At 41.4% G+C, this 26,780-nt stretch overlaps 2 protein-coding genes across 2 annotated transcripts; one reads left to right on the top strand and one right to left on the bottom strand.

Moving 5' to 3' along the window:
• On the top strand, positions 1 to 10,806 carry AKAP14 (A-kinase anchoring protein 14). Its single transcript, XM_073641148.1, has 6 exons — positions 1 to 134; positions 2,372 to 2,507; positions 2,587 to 2,678; positions 3,990 to 4,169; positions 6,008 to 6,060; positions 8,507 to 10,806. The coding sequence occupies exons 2-6, from the start codon at positions 2,378 to 2,380 to the stop codon at positions 8,589 to 8,591; spliced, it is 540 nt and encodes a 179-aa protein (XP_073497249.1). The 5' UTR covers positions 1 to 134; positions 2,372 to 2,377; the 3' UTR covers positions 8,592 to 10,806.
• NKAP (NFKB activating protein) lies at positions 10,401 to 26,780 on the bottom strand. Its single transcript, XM_073641147.1, has 9 exons — positions 26,436 to 26,780; positions 20,275 to 20,355; positions 18,764 to 18,834; positions 18,576 to 18,686; positions 16,139 to 16,187; positions 15,639 to 15,754; positions 14,709 to 14,787; positions 12,371 to 12,520; positions 10,401 to 10,815 (listed from the first exon to the last, which is right to left on the bottom strand). The coding sequence occupies exons 1-9, from the start codon at positions 26,699 to 26,701 to the stop codon at positions 10,641 to 10,643; spliced, it is 1,098 nt and encodes a 365-aa protein (XP_073497248.1). The 5' UTR covers positions 26,702 to 26,780; the 3' UTR covers positions 10,401 to 10,640.

Genomic DNA, 26,780 nt, shown 5'->3' with positions numbered 1-26,780 from the left:
CGCTCCAGGCATTGGAGACTGCAGTCCGCCTGCCATTGGCTTGTGCTCACATCTCCATAGCTACATCTGTGTTCAAACACTTCTCTGTCCCCAGCACAAGCTGTGCCATATGCCACAAGCAGGAGGCTAATCCGGTAGGTATTTCTTTTATTGCAGGTTCTGCTCCAGTGTAACATCGGAGCCCCTGTAAATTCTTCTCTGCTCCCTGTATAACACGATGTAGCAGAGCCGATGTCATCACGTTACTCCCCTCGCTGTGATATGCCATTGTGCCATCTACGGTGATAACAGATCATTCACAATCACAAAGATGACAAATTCAGCTCTGCTACATCTGTATCTGGAAAGTAATCCTAAATGACAGCGGTCTGTGCAGCCTTGAGACAAAAGGAAATAGAAATGATGGTGGTATGAATATAAGCCCGGTATTATCACTAGGTATCGAGCTCCAGACCTGTGCTTCTATCCAGTGCAGTCTGGGGCAAACTTAAGACCCCAATGCTGTTGGCACATGTACTTAGTAAGGAGGGTGGTATGGGGGTAGTTTAGATGATATATTGCATAAAAAAGGTTTTCACCATAACGGCTCGTGCAGACAACCGTATTCTCCGTCCGAGTGCAAATTGACAAAACATCAGATCGCACTCAGACTGTTATTCTATGGGGCTGTGCAAATGTCCGAAGTTTTCCTCGGACAGACTCGGTCCGAAGAGAAAAATTGCAGCATGCAGATTGCATCCATATATCACATTGCACTCGACAATGCAAGTTAATAAGTCCATGGAAAAAAACAGACTGCACTCTGATGACAGCTCAGCGCAGCCCGATTTTTATAACTGACAGAATGGAGAAATATTTATTTCTCCATCTTCTTCTCATCTGATCACACTCGGATCACACTCGGATCACACTCGGATCACACTGATCACTCTCGGATCACATTTGGATCACACTTGGATCACACTGATCACTCTCGGACCACACTCGGATTACACTGATCACACTCGGATCACACTCGGATCACACTTGGATCACACTGATCACTCTCGGATCACATTTGGATCACATTTGGATCACACTTGGATCACACTGATCACTCTCGGACCACACTCTGATCACACTCGGATCACACTCAGATCACACTCGGATCACACTCGGATCACACTGATCACACTCGGATCATATTCGGATCAGAAAGTGATTAACATAATCGGAAAAAAATTCTCGAATGAGAAAAATTACGGTCTTGTGATGGCAGCCTTAGGCTGGGGCTACACAGCGACTTTATTCAAGACGAAGGTCGTGTGGTCAAAAATTACTGTAAGCCGCTGCTATATCACAGTGTAACGCAGGTGAATGGATTGCATTGCAATACACAACATCCTGCACCAAAAAGGTAGCAAAAAGTCAGATTTTTTGTTACTTGTCACACTACCTTGCTGATTGTAATGTGACCCCATTCATTATGCTGCGATGTAGCCGCGGCATACTACAAGGTTTGGTAGTGCAACCGGTGTTGATGCCATGCATTTATGTAACACCAAATTGGGCAGGAATGGGAAGAACAGTGGATGAGATAGATGCTACCTGCAATCATGGTTAATGTACAATAATAAAATAACTCACAACATTGTTTTATTATTATGCTGATAAACTAATATTAATATTTTTGGAAATGCCACAGTTTAATCATACAAATGTAGGTCCACAGAATGATCCTGGCAGTCATACCTAGGTATTCTATCACCCATGAAGAATAAATTTGTTGCCCTAGCCATGTATCAAATGGCCCATGCCAAGGCAAATTGGCTTGTTGGCATACCCCAGTCACCCAGCTCTGTGGACCCAGGGCTCAGCCAGCACTAGGAGTGGGGATTCTCTCACGGTGGCATCCTATTTTCCATCTCCTCCATTCTACCTATAGTTTACAGACTATTATAAATGAGTTAATGTTTTATAAGTAACAGATGGGTTTCTGGTTTGGCTTGTAATAGTTAGTTTGCACATTTTTTCCCCCTTGAAAATAAGTATCAATACATTGTTGGGGAGCATGGAGGCTCAGTGGTTAGCACTGTACTATATATATGGGCAGCACGGTGGCTCAGTGATAAGCATTGCCGTGCTGGGGTCCTGGGTTCAAATCCCACCAAGGACAACATCTGCAAGGAGTTTGTATGTTCTCCCTTTGTTTGCGTGGGTTTCCTCTGGGTTCTCTGGTTTGGATCTTGGATCTCTTCAATGAGAGCTGATGGTCTCACTAAGATAATAGGTAAAACGGTTGACGTGCATGACAGCCAAGTAAAGAAAGGAATAAATGAGCATAGGAGATTTCATAATATAAATATACTAATGTCTCTTTTTTTTATATCAGGGTAAAATGGATTCTGAAGAAATGTACATTGCAGCACTCAAAGCAAAAGCTTGTGAGCTGGTAGAAGCTGCCATGAGAAATGCCCAGGAGAGCCTGAGAAGCCTGCAAACAGCGCAAGGAGAGGAATCGCTTACAGGTACAATGAACCTGCTTATTTCACCTGCAGGAAAGCATCTGCAGCTCAGTACAGTAATATATATAATGTCTTGTTCTAGAGCAGGAGCATAAAGTGAAGGACATACCGTGGATCTCCTGTCAGGACTTCACTGTGGAGCTGGGAAAGAAACAAATTGAAGAATATGTCTCAGTAAGATTCAAGCACATATTAAAGAAGCCCTCCTCCTCCTCCTCCCATCAAAGTTTTAGAATCTTAATATATTGCAGTCATCATATGATACAGCACTGTGTACTTACAATTGCTCATTTTGCCTTTTTACCAGCTAATTCTTCTCTTTTCTCTGCTCCATGTAGAAACAGGAAGTCTCTTTTCCCTGCATTTATCACACCCCTCTTCATCTCCTGACCCAGCTGCTCCCTCCTCCCCATGTCAGGGACTTTTGCAGTGACTGATGAGTCATACAGGGAAAATGGACCTCCTGTTTCTACATAGAGCTTAGAAGGATTCAGCTAGTCAGTTTTTAATCATGTGATATCATAGATCTAATGGAAAAGAGAACCATTGACATAACCATATGGTTTATGTCATTACAAATTGGATTTTGGTAACATTTCGACTGCATCAAAACCAAACCATCTGGCCTTAAAGGACTTGTCCACTAGTTGGACAACCCTTCTGAATCCCTATGTTTCCCCCTTGTAAAACGATAACACCTATACTCACCTTCGGTGCCGGTGATGTTCCAGCGGTGTCGGCACTGGCTCTCCCGTGACATTGGGAGGAAGTGAGAAAGCAGCAGCTCTCACTTCCTCTGGATGTATGTGATTTGTTCGAAAGTGAGGAGAATGATGCCAGTGCTGATTGGCAGCAGGGATCACATGACATAACAATGTCATGCGAGCCCAGGGAGAGTCAGCGGCGACACTGCTGGAACAGCATCGACACCCGAAGTGAGAATAGGTGTTATTACTTTACAAGGGAGATACATAGGAATTGAGAAGGAGTTGTCCAAGTAGTGGACAGCCCCTTTAAGGTCAACATACTCATTAGGCTGACTTTTATCTATTATGTATGTGGGCCTTTACCTTTTCAGTAATGGCTGTGATCACATTTACACCATCCATTGGATAGTGTAACATAAATCAAAGAAACTAAATTCACAGGTTCCAGTGGAGGTCTACCGTGGACAACTCTGCTCCGTTCATTCTGTATGGGAAATTGCTGAGCCCACTACTCGGCTATCACCGGTGGTCCCATAGAGGATGAATGGAGTTCGCATGCTTGACATCAGTGCCATTCAGACATGGGTTTAGAGAGTCCCATTCTGGAGATTGGTTGGGGTCCCAGTAGTCAGTGCACCAGCAATTAATAGGTTATCCCCTATCCTATCCTATTAATAGGTGATAATATATATTTCGTACAAACCCTTTATTCAACAGTTACAATTTCTATTTGACATGCATAAATAAACAATAAAATAATCTCATTTGTTGTGGACAGACATGGGAATTCCATGAGAGCTGGCTGTACTGTACAGATTTCCTGAGAGAAGAAGAGACGGAGTTCAATAAACTCTTCCATTATAGGATGAGATGGAGTATCCCAACCTGTAGGAAGCCAATTCCCAGGGCCACTGCCTGCGTCTACTTTACCATAAAAATCTCCAAAATTAAACGTCTAGTAAGTATCATTCTACTACTGAACCACATATACTTATAGTAAAAGATGAAAAATAGCAAAAGAACATTTATGGTGAACTCTAGACATGGAGGTATCCAGAGGCAAAGGCATAGGCCAAAGGATTTTATACACGTCGCAGTAAATGAAGGGGAATACACTGATTGAAAAGTGTGAATTACAGCACCAGCTACAAGGCGCCATTCACACAGTGCAGCATTCATGCCCTAGACTCAGCCCAGAGCTGAATTCTGCTCGTTGTCATTGTGAGTAGAATATATAACATTATTTATCTGGAAAATGTATTAAACTCATATGATTTGTGGTATTGAGAGTAAGGGGTTATGCAGATGTCCGTGGCTCTCGGTCCGATCACAGAACACAATGCACAGACTGGCTGCGGGTCTCTTGATCTGAGTGTGAAAGCCTCATAGAATTATATGAAGCTGCCATGCTCTATATAAGTACGCCTATATTCATAAAGGCCATAAATAAACCGACACTCCAGATTTTCTTTGGAGAGTATTGGAAATCCCGTGTATTTCTTGGTTCCTGTTAAAACGTGCACATGAGAATATATTATTATATCATATATTTATTATTATTATATCTATTCTGTACATCAGCAAAAATAATCATTATACCATATAATTTACTGAAAAGCATGAAAAAATTCCAAGTGAGATGACATGGTGACAAAAATACAATTCTTGCATTTTTTTTAATTTAACAATATTCATTGTGCGGTAAAAATGAGCTTGAAACGTAATGGACCAGTTCAGTCCAATTAAGCCGATACTAAACATGCAGCATTTTTTTTCTATTCATGTGATAAGAAAGAATTCAGAATATTGTGAAAAAAGGGGGGGTTGTTGTGTACCATTTTCCAAGACCTATAATATTTTTATCTTTCTGTTGATGGGGCTGAGTGAAGGCTTGTTTTTCGCGAGGTGAATTTTTTGATTTTTTATATAATTTATTATTTTTTTTTTAAACATTGTCAGTCCTTTTAGAGGACTTGTACCTTTGATCGCTTATAAGATATACTGTACTACAAAAGTAGTGCAGTGTATGGTAAGAATGTTTCCAGTGGAGCTCAGCCTATATCCGAGCTTCATAGGAGGACCGAGAGGACAATGGCCGGGGTCTTCAGCAAGTCCCCGGTTTTCATAGTAATGCATCATCACCACTGGTGCAGGATCAGTCACCGCTCTGTGTATAGAGAGCGACGATTGTAACTACACTCCTTGCACTGACTGACAGCAGCTCAGCATAAGAGCCGGCCATCAGTCAGGGCTGGGGGGCATGGTTACAGCTGGCGTCCTGTATACTCAGAGCGGTGACTGATCCTGCTCCGGTGCCGCCCCCATGACTGAATGCCGAACGCTGCCGGGGGAAATAAAGTAAATATCTTCACGGCAGTGGGGCTCTCAGTGCGGGCCCTAGGCAGGTTCAGAACACTATTAACCTGCAGATTAACCCCATATCTGCAGATTAATAGCGTTTTTTAAAGTGACAGGTTCCTTTTAAATTGTTCTTGTTTGATTGGTTTATTGCAAATAGAAAGATTGTAAATTTTGCTGCCAAACCAAATTCACAGTAAGGGAGAAGGGTGTCGAATAATTGTGATTGCGACTGTACCTACTAAGCCAGTGGCTATGAATGCAGCTATGGGGTTAGAAAACACTAACTTTGAGTCCATACAAGTGCACAATTGCAGATTTACTAAAATCTTGAATTTAGGAAACAGAACAATAGGCATAAAAGTAATCTATGTATCTTTCTCAGGTGGCTTGAGACTTTTTTCTTCCTTGAATATTTGAATTTGTTTTATTTTTCAGACTTCACCCGTTGAAGTTTTCTTTGTCTTTGAATCCAACAGACTCGTTCACAGGTAACGTATAAGATGATAATATTGTACCTTTCTGGCTCCTCTACTCACTTATGTATTTTGTCAAATGCTTCTTCCCTCCATGATATAACAATTCTGGAGCATTTCCTGTTATAACTGCACTGTGTCATTACACTGTTATTCTTTCTCAAAATGAATGAATAAATTGACAAATGGGTGTTACCATTCCCTCTAGCGAAACCAAGTCTAGCATTGTTGGTACTGATTGGTCAGTTGTTGGACTGTGTGGGGACATCACCCTCAACAGTTGTCTGGTTATCTATACATTTGGAGGAGGGATAGAGCTTGTTCACATGTTGCATTTTTGCCATGAAAAACGCATTCTACAATACCAGGAAAGTGAATTAGATTTCGGAAATCTCATGTAGATGCTGCTTATTTTCTCATTGCAGATTTCATATCTACAGCATGTCATTCTTTCAGCTTTATTCACCCATTCAAATGAATGGGGAAAAAAAAACCCACGCAAAAACGCTATAATTTTTCCTACCAAGAGACATGTTTTTGGTGCAGATATATGTGCCTCAAATACTTAAAAGGGTTATCCGGGACTTTGGTTATTTTTTCGTACGAGGCAAAGAACGTACAGATTGGTGGTTAGCAGCTGGGAGCCGGCTATCAATCAGCATGACATAAGCAGTGACTTTCCGGTGACAGAGCAGAGCGGAAGAGAAGAAGCTGCTCTGTCAACGTGATGTCACCAGAAGCGGGAGAATCTCTGGCAGGAGCTGTCTGTGATAGCTCAGTGCGAGTCTTGCTTTGCTAGTTTATTGAGTGACCGGCAGCCTGTTTACACGGCAAGATAATCATGAAATGAGCATTTTTAACAACACTTGTTCATGATCATCTTGTTCAATGCCTCTTTAGGCCAACACCAAGCATTTCAGGCTATACGTCTAATTTATTACTCATATGAAGGAATATCCAACCGCACTCTCAAAAATCGATATTTCCAATATACTTTTATTGATTAGTACATATCAAAGAAACGTGAACCAAACGAGAGAGATTGGCGACAAAAATAAAGAGATGCTTCGACTCGTCCAGGGTCTTTATCAAAAGGTCGCAGAATATCTAAAATGAAAATACATAATACAAAATATACATGAATACAAGACAAAGCAAAATAAATATCTCCATGTATAAACAATGATAATGGAATGGAAAAATTAAATATACATGATCTTTAGCACGAGGAAGTGGTCAGAGGAGCATTTTAGATTGTCACAACTGCTACATTGTACTAAGTCACTGGCAGAATACTGGAGGGGAGATATGTTTCACTGAGGCTATTAGCTTCAGTGATGTCAAACGTGGAAGTCTTCTCCTGCATGGTTAGTGCAGAGAGGGTTAATCAGCCATATATAAAAGGGCATGTTTTGTTGTGAATGGCTGTAGTGTGGGCGGGAGGCCATTCACCATATCTCCACCCCAGTGTGTGGTCTGGGCTGTAAATAGCCAGCCTTGGGACTCGGGTGTGGTTCAGTATCTGTAGAGGCTTGCTCCAGAGAGGAGTTTGCATGTGTTGTGCTAAAACTGAACCATGTGTGGTTAACACCAAGTGGCCGGACCCAGGCCAATATACGGACTGTGCTGTATCTTTTTATGTTGCTTTGCCGGTATGCCGAATGGGCTGTGTTTACTTTATGAACTGTAGGTTGGTTTATGACGTTTTTAATAAACCAACCTAAAACTTAAAGGGACAGTGTTCAGTGTCTATCTCCGTGTACAGCCGAGCAAGCAGCTTTACCACACAGTATTTAGTCCATGTATAACTTTCCATGTATACAGGTAAAGAACATTCAAATAAGACATATAACAGGTAAAGTATATATGGTCACCCTTACCTGTACTATAGCCAGTGCACTGCTAGTCGATATATACTTTACCTATTTCAATGTTCTTTACCTGTATACATAGAAAGTTATACATGGACTAAATACTGCTACATGGGACCATTTAAAATTCTCCAGTGACCACTTCCTCTTACGCCACTGCTTCCCATGCTAAAAATCATGTATATTTAATTTTTGCCTTCTATTATCATTGTTTATACATGGAGATATTTATTTTGCTTTGTATTATACTTATGTACATTTTGTATTATGTATTTTAGATATTTTGTGACCTTTTGATGAAGACCCGGGACAGGTTGAAACATCTCTTTATTTTTGTCGCCAATTAGTTTCACATTTCTTTGCTATGTACTAATCAATAAAAGTATCTTGGAAATATTGATTTTGAGAGTGTGGTGGATATTCTTTCATATACGAATTGAGACCACAACCTACTCCTCCAGCACATGCCCTTTATTTTAGAGTGCAGACCAATTTTCTACTTTTAATTTATTACTCAGTTATACTAAGTGCCAATCTGATTGAACATTTTATTTATTTATTTTATTTTTTTACTTCTGTACTTTCTACAGGCCTGGGCAGACAAGATTCAGAGAAAAATGGCTGAAGGACATAATTGAAAGCAAGTTGATCATGATGCGCAGCATTACATTTTAATATCACACCATTCCCATTAAAGACATTCATGCCAAAGCATACGATTTGCAGAAAACATATTTGAAGAAAGGATGGAGCCACGGGACAATATGTCAAACAATTACTGTGTAACATCTCAATTTCTCTTGCGAGTACGTTGAGTTTTATGCAGAGTTTCCCCATAGACTTGCATTATATTGGGAAAATCCACAGGTAACACACCCATATGCTGTGCAATAAGAGCATGTAATCCGCACATGACCGTATCACAGCTTTGTCAATGCAAAGTACCAGGAATTATCCAAAACAAAATCAGCTTCATTTAAAATATGACAGACCAAAAAGACAAGCCGTAGCATCAAAAATGCGATGCGCATGTAAGAGAAAAGTAAAAAATGCAAATAACCTAATATAGCTAATAGGTGCAGAGAATTTGCAACATCAAAAACTCAAATACCCATCATGGGAACGTTGCCTTTGTGTATGTTTTAATGTTGCGTAAATGCAAAGAATTTTCTGCGGCAGATTCTCATGAAGAAAATCTACCATATTGTGAATGAAAATGAACTAAATTTCATTCTTACGCTTTAAAAAATTCCAATGTAGTAATTCACCTGTTGTGCTTCGGACTTGAAATCCAACACGTGTCAGTTTCTGCTGTGGATGTCAGAGCATTTTTTATTCTTTATAATGTATATGTGAAATGTGCGTAAAATAAACACTTTCTGCAGCAGTATTTACCGCTGTAAAGATATAGCTCAGAGGATAAGCCATGGGGAAAGAGCCTTAATTTATTTATTTTTTTTAATTGTTGCAACTGGAGAATTTTAGGTAACATTAATCATGGGATTTGCCTTTTAAAGAGGGTCTGTCAGTGTACGGCTCTGCATACACAGCGTTCATGCCTTCTGTTGTGTCCCATCATTATTTATTAAAGGATTTATAACATATTGGCAGTGCGATATTGAAGCTATTCTGCAATATATTCTGTAGTATGGCGGCTATTTGGAACATCACTTTAAAAGTATGGATAACAGAGGAACACAGGTAATCTGTCCAACTACAACGAACAGCAGGTTTGGCTGAAATTCAGTTGTGTATGGAGCTTTACATGTACAGAATGGTATAAGTTTGAAAATGGAAATGTATGTGCTGTATGGGTATAGAGCGACATATATTGGAGCTTTACATTAGAGGTATACTCCCCAGGTATGCCTCCAACGTATAGCTCAGGCGTAGTGTGTACAGAGACTTAACTGTAAAACCAGTTATTCAGAAGGCAATTCTAAATTTAAAGGGGTTGTCACTTTATCTGATTTATAAAAATATGTGTTGGGACGGGATTTTGTGGAACTTATTAATGTATAAGTATTATAGGTTCTACTGCTTCACTTATTAGTGCATCTTTCTTGTTTATTAATGACCTCTGGTGGAGGAGCGTGCCAACCAGACCTGTCCATCAGCCTCCAACAGAAAAGCACCTCCAGCTGGATTCAATAGAGAAGGCTGATGGACAGGTCTGTATTCATCTCTCATGTTCTCTAGGGAAAGGGCTGTATTCCATCAGTCCCTGGAGACTGGACCAGTTCACTCATTTTTCTCTGTCATTTGCTTCCCAAGTATTTCGGCTGCCATAAATCATGCACACAGTCTAGTGTATAGACAGGAAAGAAGTGTGCGTCTCCAAGACAGCTGCCCCCAGGGAACATTTTAGTAATAAGAAATCAAAAACTACATACAGAGATTGTGACTGAGCTGTGATACTACACAACTTGTGGAATTTTGCAGAAATCCAAAATAATAATTAAACCCAAATATCAGATCACAAAATATTTTGCTGTTTTTTTAATAAGTTATTTAAAAACATAACAGACCATGGTGTTCCCATATTAAATCTGAACAAAATACTTGCTAGAAGAAAGAAGATTGTAATTATTGTGCCGTGTGTGTGAATCTAGGTATATACAAGGAATTTAAGAAGTTCTTATTGGAAAAAAAAAAGCTCCATCAGATTTTCTTGATGAGCTCGGAAATAGACTCCATGTACAACAAAATACTGTAAAAGTCGTCTTATTTGTCCTCCTTCCCCTTGGTTTTCCTGTAAACCATCTCCCTGAAACTTGACAAGATCTTGTTTTCTCTTTTGCGTCTCTCTTCTTGGTTGAAGGAAGCCAGGGCCCTCTTCTCATCGGCACTGTAAATCTGGTTCTCCTTACGCAGACGGACAGCCTCCATACGGCGATGTCTTAAAAACAAAAACGATGACATGTCAAGCTCAGAACAAAGCAAAATGTTACAAGATTTTTTTTTAAAAGGGACCTATCACTGGATTTTTTTTTTTTTAACTTAAATTGAGTACCTCCTCCAACTGGTGGTACTCCACTGATTCTGGAACAGTTTTTCTTTTGCTTCTGTGCCCCTTCACCCAAGGTTATGCCCCCTTGTAATAAAGAAGTAAATTCTCTCTTCAGCCAACTGGGTGTATGCTTCAGAACTTTTCTGTGGGCACGGCTGTGTTTTGATTGGTCAGCATCAGAAGAAAAAAAAAAAAAAAAAAAGCGCACGCACGCAAGGGCACCGCGTGACGCACAAGGGCACTGTGTGATGTACACCCAGTTGGATGAAAGGGAAAATTTGCCTCATTATTACACGGGGCCAAAACTTTGGAACTGAGGGTCAAAGAAAACAAAATCTTGTTCTAGAATGAGTGGAGCAGAACCAAATTGGAGGAGGTACTCCATTTAGATTAAAATATCAGTGAAAGGTCCTCTTTATATAAAGGCATTTTGAGAACACACAAAAATAACAATATAAAACAGTATACTTTGAGGATGTGTGCATTCATATGAATGGAGACAAAATATTTTTAAATTGTTTCCTGGCATAAACATTTCTCCAATATAGCAGTATCCAATATGGCAAACGCTGACCTGTCATACATGAGCTCCATCTATGGAAAACAAGTCTGTGACAGCGGCGATCAATACCTACACTACACATAGGGGCCGATTCATCAAGACTGGTGGAGCGTGCGGGAGCGCTACGTCAGTCTTGATGGAGTACAAGAGGCGCACACCACATAATTTGGCGCCTCTTCTGAGTGGTGAGCATCTTTGTGCACCACACCAGAAATGCTTCATTTGGGGACTGAAGTTGCATCTCTACAGTGCAAAACACCGGCAGAGAGGACATGGCCACGCTACATCCCCCTTTAAGCTCTGCTCATTTCGTTGGAGCCGATTCAAACTGGTGTGAAACCCCCAAAAGTTACACAACTTATGCACAACTCCTTGTTGCACAAATAATTTGCGACTTTTCAAAGCTTTTATGCCACTTTGTGTCGTGGGTATCATTAGCTGTTTTGAAGCACGTCCCTGGATTAAGGATATGTCACAGTGTAGTCCTCTTAAAAACAAAAGGCAACAAAGGGTGGTGCTACTTTTTGAAGCCAAGTGTAACTGTGCATGCCCTGGGACAAGCAATTCAGGGGCTTTGCTCCGATGCATGAGCAAGATTGTTTTTCATGTAGTGTTTTAATTAGTTGATTTACTGTATGAGCTGACAATATCAAAACGAGAATATCCACACGCCCTATAGCATCCTGGCAGCAGTTTAATCACACCTTGATATATCTTTCTATATTTTCTGGCACGTAGAAATGGCATGGGGCCAACATTTGCCATAAAATCAAAACCTAATAGTTGGCTTCAAACTACATCCCAGGTGCCCATAATGTTGCAATGAGATTATTCAATACCACAGGTTCTCCCTAGCCTTAGAGGACCAATATAGATACATACCTGCTACCACTCATTACATAGCCAGACTTCTCAAAAGAGGCAATTTCATCACTTGTCAGGCCAATTTCACCTCTTCTGGGTATACGCTTACCGGCCTTCACATATTCTGCCATGGCTGCACCTTCACCAGGTAGCAAAGCGTGACCATAACTGTTTAAGAAAGTAATACAACAGAGAAGATGAAGTATGACCGTTCGCACTAATAGAGTTAGTCATTTTTTATATGTAGAACGATAAAAATCCATTGACATTGGCAAAAGGAGAACTTTTACATCAGAGGTATATAGACTTCTATACGGACAGAATCTCCTACCACCTCGTGACAACTCTGCAGGGTGTCAGACAGTTCCAAAAAGTAGATGGAAAACAAACATTTAGACATTAGAAGTAGAGATATGGAACATTATTAATATTCTTTCATGTAATAACCATAAAAAAATAAAAGTTATTTAAACTTTAAATTAACAGAAAAGATATATTGCACTGGCGCTTGTCACTCAATGCAACCCCGAGCTGCCTGTGTGGATAGCAATATCCACGTGTTGCTAAAAAGAATAAAGTCTATAAATGAAAATCATATCCCAAATAGCACTATGGGAAGGAATCACAGGGGTTGCAATATTTGCTCATATTTGTGTTATCTAGACATAATAGTGCAGAATGATAGCGTGCATTCAGCTCCAATACATATGGTAAATAGAATAGGAAACAAAGGCAGGTTTCTTTGTAGGTATACCCCCACGTGTAGATCAAATAATATACTTTAAACTTTAACTTAAGAGTAGGTGCACACAATGTATTTTTCAAGGGTGTGAACCCACCAAATTTTTGAAGAGGAAGACTCTTCAGGAAACATTGGACTTCTTTTTGAAGCGTCGTTTTTAGCTTCTTTTGTTCATACTCTGAGCGCTCAAGATGGCCGAGGCTTCCCATTGCCTTGTAAAGTATGGAGCATCTTCATAGTGGAAAAAAGCTGAATTGTCAGCTCATTTCGGAGTGGAACCCGCCTGAAAAAGATGTTGTGCTACATACCCTTAAAGGGTTATTCCCAAAATCATAATGTGGTCTCAGTTTTCTGTGCATACAGAATTAATCATGTGTGCCAAACACAAGCTATTGTATATCTGCACTGATTTGAAGCAATACTCTAATATGACCCCCTCTATGGCTCTCTGTACCCTCCATTGCCACAGGATCCGTCTTCCTGCAGTTCTAGTTGCACCCAATGACCATTTGCAATAAAACATGTGACAACTGGGTTGATGCCCACTTCAGCAATGCTAAAGATCCCAGTGATAGCAACTGCATTTGCACCTAATGACCCTGTCTAATACATGAAAAACAGATGCCCCTAAGACCCTGTCTAATAGAACATTCCCCAGACACTCTTTTGACAACCTCCTTGCCCTGACAGCCAGGTTTAGCACAGCCTAGCTATTGTATCCTCAGCCCTGCTATGCTATGCTATGCATGCAGGCGAGAGCATGATAGGGATCGGAAGGTTCCCATGAACCACAAATAAAATGTGGAGTTTAATAGTAATGAATATCAGTCACAGGCCACGGCCCCACTATCAGTATTTGGTCAGTATTTTTTCTCAGGAGTGGGAGCCAAAACCAGGAGTGGGTGATAAATGTAGAATTGGTGACTTGTTTCTATTATACCTTTTCTCTGATTGTTCCCCACCTGGTTTTGGCTCCAACTCCTGAGAAAAAAATACTGACCGAAAACTGACCAAAATACTGATAGTGGAGCTGTGGCCAAATAATGGGTCACAGTTACATTTACAATCTGATAAAGATACATGACAGGTCAAAACAGAGCTGTGATGCAATTGACATAAACAAGTCTTTTATTTTACTACGACCCGTTTGGATGCAGTCTACCGCTGTGAGACTTGGATCTGATACTAAGTGGGATTCCTTGGTTTTTGGACATTGCATCCGGGTGATGGAGGAGTACTGCTGACTGCTTTAATTTACATTTACAACTATCAATGGTCACCTCATCCATATAAATAAAAATTGGCCATGTTGAGAGGTCTGTCAGGAAGCACACAGGAGAGCAGAGAGAGGGCCCTGCAGCACCGAAGAGAAGCAGTGCAATACTGGGAAATGTAGATTAAGCAGAAAGGTGAATGGAATTTCCAATTCTATCTGAAGCTGGATGCACAGAGAAGTAGGAGATGAAAAATGACAAAAAGGTACAAGGAAAAAAAAACAAAACTTTATTTTGGGCTTCTACTGTATATGAATAGTTATTATGCAATAATTTACTGTGCTTTGTAAAATAAATATTGCCAGTGTGGGAATAAACATTTAATTAAGTGTAGACTTACTTTAATGGCTTATCATCTTGAGATAAGTGTGTTATTGGAGCTTCAGGCCCAACAAAATCCACATCATCGATATTAACCTCTGTAGAGAAATACAAATATTTTAACAGCTGCCTTATGTGATACTTAAATACAACAGTTGCTTCACATCTGCCAATATGTAACATAAACCATACCCATTTATTAGCAAGTACTCGTATCTAATTCTATTCAATTACCTGATAGAAATCCCAGGTCTATTAACCCCGGAAAGTTTTCACACTTTGGACAAATACAAGTAAAACTACAAATATCTTTTCTGCCAATTAGATGTTATACTTTGTAATGAATAAAGTAGTGATTTTTTTACATTACTGGAGCTTTGATAAGATAAAATCATATTATAACTCAACACCCATTTATTTTCTGAAATTAGACAGTTTCAGACATTTTTTTAAGTTTTTGGCTGACATAGCAGGACGAGCTGTAGTCGTCAACAACGCCTTTCATTTTACCATGAAATGCACTGGAAAAATAAAGGGAAAAAAAATACAATGGTGGTGAAACTGGGGAAAAAAAATGAAATTCTGAATTTTTCTTTTTATGGCGTTCAGCACGTGGAAAAATTACCTGGCAATATGATTTTCCAGGTCAGTGTCATTGAGGCGATACCAAACATGCAAATGGCAAAAATTTGGTTTGTGCCGTCATTTTTTGAGCCCCGTAACATTTCTATTTTTCTGTTAATGGTGCTGTGTGGTAGGCGGTTGTTTCTACTGATAGCAGTACATATGACTTTTCATAGCTTTTTACTGCATATTTTTAGTGACGTGCGGTGACAAAAAGAAGAAAAAATATCTGAGTTGCAGCATTTAGACAAAATTCTGTTCTTTTTTTTCCCTCCTGACCGAACTCTAAGACGTCAGGGTGCAATATGCGATCTAGTATACCTACTTGTTCTCTCCACCCATGCATCTTCTTCCTGTATCTGGTCATCATCGGATTCTTCACTGCTTGAATCGCTGGATTCCTTTCTGATTTTCTTACTTCTTTTTTTCTTTGATTTCTTTCTAGAAAAAAATATTGATGCAAGTAAAAGGTTACATTTCAGGTCAACCCCTTTTATTTTTGACAGGAAATCCAAAACACGTGTACACATTAGCATTAGCGAGGGTGAGTCAAGAAAGTCAAGTAAACCCCTTTTTAAGGTCCATAGGGTCCTAGCTGTCAGAAAACCCCTGTAGATTAAGCAAAACACTTTATGTACTATTTTAATTTTAGCATTTTGCCATCTCCATCATATACCACTGGGGTTTGGTTGCGTCCTTCAATTAACTAGTACTTTACCAAGTATGGCCTTTTTCCAGTGGTGTGTTGTGACTTTGATGTCCTTTTCAGCTAATTCTCATTTGTCACATCTCAATCCTGAAAATGACATTAACTTTTAAACTAACTTTTTGTGTTTCTTCTTCTTTTTCTTCGATTTCTTTTTTTCATCTTCATCTATAAAAGGGATAAAAAAAAAAAAAAAGAAAAAAAAAAAAAAAAGATATATAGTTACATATGTTTCACAAGCACGTCCCGCTTGAACCCGTTTTTAAAACTTATCTTAGAAAAAATTTTGTTCAGAAGAACTAATCATTTTGCTTTTTTTTCCCCTTAATTTATCCATATTAACCCCTTCTGGACATCCGCTGTATTTTTGGCAGTTTAACCTCTTAAATGCTAGCTCAACAGCAACTAAGGTATCAAAGTGGTTGGATAGAAGTAGGGGTCTTCAGAGTGCTGACAACCCATTGCCCTCCGGCCCCTGCAATGCGATGGCGTGCCACTGGGTTGCTTAATTAAATAGGTTGTCCGCCACTATACAGAAAGCCCTCATCGATGTAAACAGTGGAAATAAGATTTTTTTTGTAAGAATGACAGTGCAAGGTACTTACAAAAAAATCTTATTTCCACTGTTTACATAGATGGGGACATTCTGTATTAGTAGTGGACAACCTCTTTAAGATCTCTCAAGGTCTGCAGTCTTTGTACTCCTCTCTGTTCTCAAGGTATTTTTAATTCTATTTTGTACAGCTAGTTGCCTGGGTTATTGGCCACCACTGCAGTATATCAGAGGTGGCTTCTGGATCCTTGGCAAGGAGCACAGCCCTTACAAATTCATTGCATTAGAGCTTGTAAGTGTGGCTCTGAAGCTGGCAGGGTTGCCACTGGTCCGATGTGTCAATCATCAGAACGACACCAGCCTTGGCAATTAGGGAGCCGGGAAGCTGGGGAGAGATTCACTCCTGAAGATAAAATCATGAAAACAACCCTTTAAAAGTCCAACATTTCTTATCTATCCCAAAACCATACCAATAAAAATTACAACTCTTGGAAAATATGGATGAGAAAAATAATAAAATAAGTCACCACCAAAACGGGAAATGGATAATGTTTTTAAGTTCTTGATCATAAAGTTTCTCAGATTTATATATTAAGTAATGAAGATATCTAAATAGACTTCCCACCAAGTGCCAGAGTGGCAAAATTATATGTATATACATATCTAAGAGTGTAGTCAAATCTCATCAGACTTGTATCCACAGATGTGCACCACCAATTAAATCATATCAAAAAGGGGCAGGGAGAAAAGACAAAGAATGTGGATATATGATCATTAAAATTCATATGCTTTATTAGATTATTTAAAAATATTGGAAGAGTAAGATTACTCATGCATCCACAGATGCATATAGGGTAACCATCCTAGTATGGACGGTACCCACAAGTGAATCTGGTTAAATGGTATGTTAGATTAATTTGGAATGCTGTAGCCCCGTCCCTTAAATCATTAGGCTATAGCTGTATATTATACATTGCCCCTTTGACAGATATGTGCATTAACAGTCATGGTGAATAGTCGCTGCGATTTGACTTTCAAATAGATTATCCTGTTAGATTTCTATCCTCACCCCCGGTACAAGTGTGTATGCAAATGGAGTGCTCAGTGTTATCGTGACAGATTTATGCAGAGTAATTCACTATTGCGTATATCCTATGTTAGCCTGCCGGCCAGCACAGCTCATCACCGCTGATAGAGATAAAGGAGAAAATCTCCTAGCCGCTGAGATTCAGATGATCTATGTTGTAAAGATTTATGTTCACCCCAGCCAAGTGTATAATTATTGCAATTGGGGTGCTCGATATTAGCATGCCAGACCGTGCAGTGTAATTCCACTGCTATATATGCCTTATATCAGCCTGCCTGCCTGCACAGGTGATAGTCACCGGTAAAGAGAGGTATCTCCCGGCTGCTAAAGGTCAAGCAGTCTGTGCTATTATGGTGTGGAGTAATCCGAACAACTCCTCACTGCCTGCACACGCGGTCAGCATGCCCGGCTCACATGTCTGATCGCTATAACACTCTAGCGGTTTTACTTAGTCAGACACACCGTGACAGCCTATACTGTCTTGGGGCTTTTTTATATTCCTTCCTAACATTCCCATTAAACCAGAGTAAAGTCCCTGACGCGCGTTTCGCCGGTATACTGGCTTTTTCTAACATACCATTTAACCAGATTCATTAGTGGGTACCGTCCATACTAGGATGGTTACCCTATATGCATCTGTGGATGCATGAGTAATTTTACTCTTCCAATATTTTTAAATAATCTAATAAAGCATATGAATTTTAATGATCATATATCCACATTATTTGTCTTTTCCCCCTCCCCCTTTTTGATATGTATATACATATCTGTACCACGCTTTTTATTGTATATTTTTTGTGAAGTGCGGTAACTTTAAAAAATGATAATAATAATAAATAATATTCTGGCATTTCATATATAGTTCTTATCTCCACAGCACTAAGTGGACCTGGACTAAATTAACACCAATAATTACCACTGATTCCTGACTCTTCTGAGCCACTATCACTGTCTTCTGACTGTTTTCTATGCTTTTTTCTGGATGACTTTTTCTTTCGTTTCTTTTTCTTTTTTTTCTTCTTTTCTTCTGCAAAAGTTGTTACACAAATGAGAAAACAATTCTAATGTTACCTAATTACGTACAAAGCGCTCAGGGTCACCCACCTTCTGAAGTATCTGTACTGCTGGATTTTTTAGATTTTTCCTCCTCTTCAACAGGAGTGTGCTCATCTGAGCTGCAGGGAAATACAGAACAGACTAAATTAAAAATTATCTTTTTGTCACTCTAGAATAATTCCTTCCAGCTTAAAGACGTCGCGGCTTGGGACAAAAAAAAACATGTGACTGCCGAATAGTGACAGTGTGCGGTATGCATGTGGTCATGATTCCCCGGTATTCCCGGTGCGAACAAGCGGTTATGTGTTCTCATGTAGACAACTGCATACTTTGCAGTGATCGCCCGCGCAGCAAGAATACTTTGAAATTGAGACTGTGTACGCAAAAGACTACAGACTTATGTCCCAAGCCTGGACATCCTCTTTAAAGAGGGATAACCCACCTACATTTGTGAAATAGCTACAAGGACATGTTATAAATGCCAGATATGTGCAGCTCCACCTCTCCATTCACTTATTTGAGAACAATATTCCAACATGCATGGATACAGTGTGATAGGTATGCAATTGTTGAAGATGGAAATATTCCTTTAAAGGGATTTTCTCACCCGGTTATATGAGTAGATGTGTTTGTAAAAAATAGAGAACTTTGCAATTTACCAGTTATTACAAAATTCTCTGAGTTCTCAATAACAGAGGAATTTTTAAATTGCTAATTTACTGCTTGTTGCCACGGTTAACAATCACCTTTAAGTCTATCAGAAGTGTCAGGTTTCCTAGGCAAGAAGCGTTCTCTTACATGCCAATTGCTGCACAGTTTGCAAGCACTGCTGTGAAGCTGGCCAGACGGCTGGGTCCAGCGAGCATCCGTGCCCCTCAGGTGCTGCAACATGGATCAGCCATGTCGATGGCCTGAACTCTCCATCATTGTGAGCGCACCCCCACCCCCCGGCAAGCAGGAAGCCAAAAGGCAAGTGATGGGAACGCTCCTGAAGATCAATAATGAGAAAATCACTGTAAGGGTCGGTGCATACGTTTGTTGTGGTTTATTTCTGCATAGTTTTGCCACAAAACCTGAAGGATTTCTTAGTACCAGCAAAGGGAATAAGATTCCTTAAGTTTCACTGCTTCATTTTTTCCTTGCAGATTTTCGTCTGCAGCATGTCAATTCTTCAGCGTTTTGCAGCAGATTTCACCCATACTAATGAGTGGAGAAAAATCTGCAACAAAAAAAGCACATATGGTAAGCAGTGTTTTTCTTACCAAGAGATGCAGAAATTTCTGCTGCAAATACTTAACATGTGCACATACCCCAAGGGAGCCTTCCCACAATATAGTTGAAAGGGCTCAGCTTATGCTGTACACAATGCCTCATCATGCCGATGAAGAAAAGGGGAACTCTAGTCTGGGGGTAGTACATACTAGTGATGATGATCCCAAAGGTGGGGCCCCACTGATCTAGTATCCCATATTGTGCTCATGTGATAAATGAAGAATAGCTTTGTTATTATTCATTAGTAGGAAAACCCAATTTAAGAGACAAAATGTGTAATAACTTACTCTGGATCTGCAACTTTTGGTGAAAGACCCCAAATTTCTGGAGCTCCCAATTCTCCAATCCGTTCTCTTTCACTTAGACGTCTGCACAAAACAAACATTCAGTAATGTGAAACTTACAACACAGAAGCGACTCTACATCTCAGATGTCTGATGTACTATGATTTGTCTATAATGAAGTGACATATTTATATGTACGATATACGACTGAGTGTCTGTGAGGTGTGCCATCCATGGAGGCCGCACAGATATAAAGTTGTTATCCGGGTATATCGTATTAATGACCTATTGATGGGGTAGGTCATCACTATCATCAGATCAGTGAGGGTTTCACTCCCAGCAACCCCATTATCAATTTATTAGCTCCAGTGACGGATGGATGTAGATTAAATAAATTAAATGGAGCTGCAGTGCGCTGATGGGCAGAACTTGGCAGCGCAGGGTTCAGCGGCGGATATGGATTGCTATTCTGTTTGAGGTTTACACTTGGCCTGTGCTAATAATGAATACTGATAGCTGGATCTCATACTGATCACCGGCTCTAGGATAATTCATTAATATCACAAGCCTAGAGACCCTAGTAAGGACATGTTTGTGCCATCAACCGACATCTTGTGACATCCATGTTTCTTCAGGTTACCGCTGTTCTGGCAGCACAATGGCGAGATGCAGAAGATCAGGCAGGTGGTTTTAATGCAAAGGCCCATCTTCTCACAGGAGCAGACTTAGGCCACGGCCCCACTATCAGTATTTGGTCAGTATTTTTTCTCAGGAGTGGGAGCCAAAACCAGGAGTGGGTGATAAATGCAGAATTGGTGACTTGTTTCTATTATACCTTTTCTCTGATTGTTCCTCACCTGGTTTTGGCTCCAACTCCTGAGAAAAAATACTGACCGAATACTGACCAAATACTGACCGAATACTGATATTGGGGCAGTGGCTTAAGTCTTACAAGCTAATGCTCATTGTTATACCACAAACAGTTAAGTCCTGTTTCATTCTTTCATTTGCGCCTCATCCTTTTTTTAATTTGATCCTTTTTTGAAGTCTATTTTATATATGTTTAATTATTTTTTATGTTCACCGTTTCGGCAGAGTTCGGGTTTTCCAGATATTTTTAGTTTATTGATCAACTGACTTTTTAAAAAGTTGCAAACTTTTGTGCACATGTACTTTGGTCTCCCGCACTCCCGAGTGATTTTATGTACACCTAAAATTTGGACCAATTATTGTGACATTTTAGTAGAATGTAAAACTTTTTTTTGTTTAAGCTAAGAAGTAGCAAACAGGGTTAGAAACAAAAAATAAAATTTTTTTTGGGACTTTGTGCCAAAATTCATGAATTGTGTGTCCAAATTTGAAGAATTTGGTGAAAAAAACATCAACAAATACCATAAGACAAAAAAAAAACTTGCAAATGATTAATGTCCTAACCACCACACAGCGGATGTGTGTCCTCCTTACCGGGCTATGAACGCCTCCTGCCGCTGTATGTGGATATTTGTATGGATATATATATGGCGGATGTGTGTCCTCCTTACCGGGCTATGAACGCCTCCTGCCGCTGTATGTGGATATTTGTATGGATATATATATGGCGGATGTGTGTCCTCCTTACCGGGCTATGAACGCCTCCTGCCGCTGTATGTGGATATTTGTATGGATATATATATGGCAGATGTGTGTCCTCCTTACCGGGCTATGAACGCCTCCTGCCGCTGTATGAGGATATTTGTATGGATATATATATGGCGGATGTGTGTCCTCCTTACCGGGCTATGAACGCCTCCTGCCGCTGTATGAGGATATTTGTATGGATATATATATATGGCGGATGTGTGTCCTCCTTACCGGGCTATGAACGCCTCCTGCCGCTGTATGAGGATATTTGTATGGATATATATATGGCGGATGTGTGTCCTCCTTACCGGGCTATGAACGCCTCCTGCCGCTGTATGTGGATATTTGTATGGATATATATATGGCGGATGTGTGTCCTCCTTACCAGGCTATGAACGCCTCCTGCCGCTGTATGTGGATATTTGTATGGATATATATATGGCGGATGTGTGTCCTCCTTACCGGGCTATGAACGCCTCCTGCCGCTGTATGTGGATATTTGTATGGATATATATATGGCGGATGTGTGTCCTCCTTACCGGGCTATGAACGCCTCCTGCCGCTGTATGTGGATATTTGTATGGATATATATATGGCGGATGTGTGTCCTCCTTACCGGGCTATGAACGCCTCCTGCCGCTGTATGTGGATATTTGTATGGATATATATATGGCATATGTGTGTCCTCCTTACCGGGCTATGAACGCCTCCTGCCACTGTATGTGGATATTTGTATGGCTATATATATGGCGGATGTGTGCCCTCCTTACCGGGCTATGAACGCCTCCTGCCACTGTATGTGGATATTTGTATGGATATATATATGGCGGATGTGTGTCCTCCTTACCGGGCTATGAACGCCTCCTGCCGCTGTATGTGGATATTTGTATGGATATATATATGGCGGATGTGTGTCCTCCTTACCGGGCTATGAACGCCTCCTGCCGCTGTATGTGGATATTTGTATGGATATATATATGGCAGATGTGTGTCCTCCTTACCGGGCTATGAACGCCTCCTGCCGCTGTATGTGGATATTTGTATGGATATATATATGGCAGATGTGTGTCCTCCTTACCGGGCTATGAACGCCTCCTGCCACTGTATGTGGATATTTGTATGGCTATATATATGGCAGATGTGTGTCCTCCTTACCGGGCTATGAACGCCTCCTGCCGCTGTATGTGGATATTTGTATGGATATATATATGGCAGATGTGTGTCCTCCTTACCGGGCTATGAACGCCTCCTGCCACTGTATGTGGATATTTGTATGGATATATATATGGCGGATGTGTGTCCTCCTTACCGGGCTATGAACGCCTCCTGCCGCTGTATGTGGATATTTGTATGGATATATATATGGCGGATGTGTGCCCTCCTTACCGGGCTATGAACGGCTCCCGCCACTGTATGTGGATATTTGTATGGATATATATATGGCGGATGTGTGTCCTCCTTACCGGGCTATGAACGCCTCCTGCCGCTGTATGTGGATATTTGTATGGATATATATATATGGCGGATGTGTGCCCTCCTTACCGGGCTATGAACGCCTCCTGCCGCTGTATGTGGATATTTGTCCTCCTTACCGGGCTATGAACGCCTCCTGCCGCTGTATGTGGATATTTGTATGGATATATATATGGCGGATGTGTGTCCTCCTTACCGGGCTATGAACGCCTCCTGCCGCTGTATGTGGATATTTGTATGGATATATATATGGCAGATGTGTGTCCTCCTTACCGGGCTATGAACGCCTCCTGCCGCTGTATGTGGATATTTGTATGGATATATATATGGCGGATGTGTGTCCTCCTTACCGGGCTATGAACGCCTCCTGCCGCTGTATGTGGATATTTGTATGGATATATATATGGCAGATGTGTGTCCTCCTTACTGGGCTATGAACGCCTCCTGCCGCTGTATGAGGATATTTGTATGGATATATATATGGCGGATGTGTGTCCTCCTTACCGGGCTATGAACGCCTCCTGCCGCTGTATGTGGATATTTGCATGGATATATATATATGGCAGATGTGTGTCCTCCTTACCGGGCTATGAACGCCTCCTGCCGCTGTATGAGGATATTTGTATGGATATATATATGGCGGATGTGTGTCCTCCTTACCGGGCTATGAACGCCTCCTGCCGCTGTATGTGGATATTTGTATGGATATATATATATGGCGGATGTGTGCCCTCCTTACCGGGCTATGAACGCCTCCTGCCGCTGTATGAGGATATTTGTATGGATATATATATGGCGGATGTGTGTCCTCCTTACCGGGCTATGAACGCCTCCTGCCGCTGTATGAGGATATTTGTATGGATATATATATATGGCGGATGTGTGCCCTCCTTACCGGGCTATGAACGCCTCCTGCCGCTGTATGTGGATATTTGTATGGATATATATATATGGCGGATGTGTGCCCTCCTTACCGGGCTATGAACGCCTCCCGCCACTGTATGTGGATATTTGTATGGATATATATATGGCGGATGTGTGTCCTCCTTACCGGGCTATGAACGCCTCCTGCCGCTGTATGTGGATATTTGTATGGATATATATATGGCGGATGTGTGTCCTCCTTACCGGGCTATGAACGCCTCCTGCCGCTGTATGTGGATATTTGTATGGATATATATATATGGCGGATGTGTGCCCTCCTTACTGGGCTATGAACGCCTCCTGCCGCTGTATGAGGATATTTGTATGGATATATATATATGGCGGATGTGTGTCCTCCTTACCGGGCTATGAACGCCTCCTGCCGCTGTATGAGGATATTTGTATGGCTATATATATGGCGTATGTGTGTCCTCCTTACCGGGCTATGAACGCCTCCTGCCGCTGTATGAGGATATTTGTATGGATATATATATGGCGGATGTGTGCCCTCCTTACCGGGCTATGAACGCCTCCTGCCGCTGTATGTGGATATTTGTATGGATATATATATATGGCGGATGTGTGCCCTCCTTACCGGGCTATGAACGCCTCCCGCCACTGTATGTGGATATTTGTATGGATATATATATGGCGGATGTGTGTCCTCCTTACCGGGCTATGAACGCCTCCTGCCGCTGTATGTGGATATTTGTATGGATATATATATATGGCGGATGTGTGTCCTCCTTACCGGGCTATGAACGCCTCCTGCCGCTGTATGTGGATATTTGTATGGATATATATATGGCGGATGTGTGTCCTCCTTACCGGGCTATGAACGCCTCCTGCCGCTGTATGTGGATATTTGTATGGATATATATATATGGCGGATGTGTGCCCTCCTTACCGGGCTATGAACGCCTCCTGCCGCTGTATGTGGATATTTGTATGGATATATATATATGGCGGATGTGTGTCCTCCTTACCGGGCTATGAACGCCTCCTGCCGCTGTATGTGGATATTTGTATGGATATATATATGGCGGATGTGTGTCCTCCTTACCGGGCTATGAACGCCTCCTGCCGCTGTATGTGGATATTTGTATGGATATATATATGGCGGATGTGTGCCCTCCTTACCGGGCTATGAACGCCTCCTGCCGCTGTATGTGGATATTTGTATGGATATATATATGGCGGATGTGTGCCCTCCTTACCGGGCTATGAACGCCTCCTGCCGCTGTATGTGGATATTTGTATGGATATATATATGGCGGATGTGTGTCCTCCTTACCGGGCTATGAACGCCTCCTGCCGCTGTATGAGGATATTTGTATGGATATATATATGGCGGATGTGTGTCCTCCTTACCGGGCTATGAACGCCTCCTGCCGCTGTATGTGGATATTTGTATGGATATATATATGGCGGATGTGTGTCCTCCTTACCGGGCTATGAACGCCTCCTGCCGCTGTATGTGGATATTTGTATGGATATATATATGGCGTATGTGTGTCCTCCTTACCGGGCTATGAACGCCTCCTGCCACTGTATGAGGATATTTGTATGGCTATATATATGGCGGATGTGTGTCCTCCTTACCGGGCTATGAACGCCTCCTGCCGCTGAATGTGGATATTTGTATGGATATATATATGGCGGATGTGTGTCCTCCTTACCGGGCTATGAACGCCTCCCGCCACTGTATGTGGATATTTGTATGGATATATATATGGCGGATGTGTGTCCTCCTTACCGGGCTATGAACGCCTCCTGCCGCTGTATGTGGATATTTGTATGGATATATATATGGCGGATGTGTGTCCTCCTTACCGGGCTATGAACGCCTCCTGCCGCTGTATGTGGATATTTGTATGGATATATATATGGCGGATGTGTGTCCTCCTTACCGGGCTATGAACGCCTCCTGCCGCTGTATGTGGATATTTGTATGGATATATATATATGGCGGATGTGTGCCCTCCTTACCGGGCTATGAACGCCTCCTGCCGCTGTATGTGGATATTTGTATGGATATATATATATGGCGGATGTGTGTCCTGCTTACCGGGCTATGAACGCCTCCTGCCGCTGTATGTGGATATTTGTATGGATATATATATATGGCGGATGTGTGTCCTCCTTACCGGGCTATGAACGCCTCCTGCCGCTGTCTCATCATCTCCTCCTTCCCCTTCTCGTAGTAGTCCCCCCACTGTTTGCCGTGGTATGGCCGGCTGGAGGGAGCGCGCTCTCTGGAGCGGCTGCGGCGGTGGCCATTGCTGACCCGTTCTCGGGATCTGGACTTTTTCGTCCTCTTCTCCGGGGAGCGGTCGCTACTGCTGCTGCTGCTATGGCGCCGTTTCCGTGGAGAGCCCGGACTGCGGCTCCGGGAGCGGTGTACTGGCGGCATAGCGCCAACCTACTCCCTACGTTGTTTACAAGGAACCGGAAATGGTTTCTACGGAAGCCGACGTGTGTCCAAAGCAAGA

The sequence above is a fragment of the Phyllobates terribilis genome, unplaced genomic scaffold (genome assembly GCF_046119375.1).
Source record: "Phyllobates terribilis strain yellow unplaced genomic scaffold, ASM4611937v1 Scaffold_7__3_contigs__length_470593459, whole genome shotgun sequence".
Classification (NCBI taxonomy): Eukaryota; Metazoa; Chordata; class Amphibia; order Anura; family Dendrobatidae; genus Phyllobates; species Phyllobates terribilis.
This window is presented reverse-complemented; position numbering and strand designations above follow the sequence as displayed.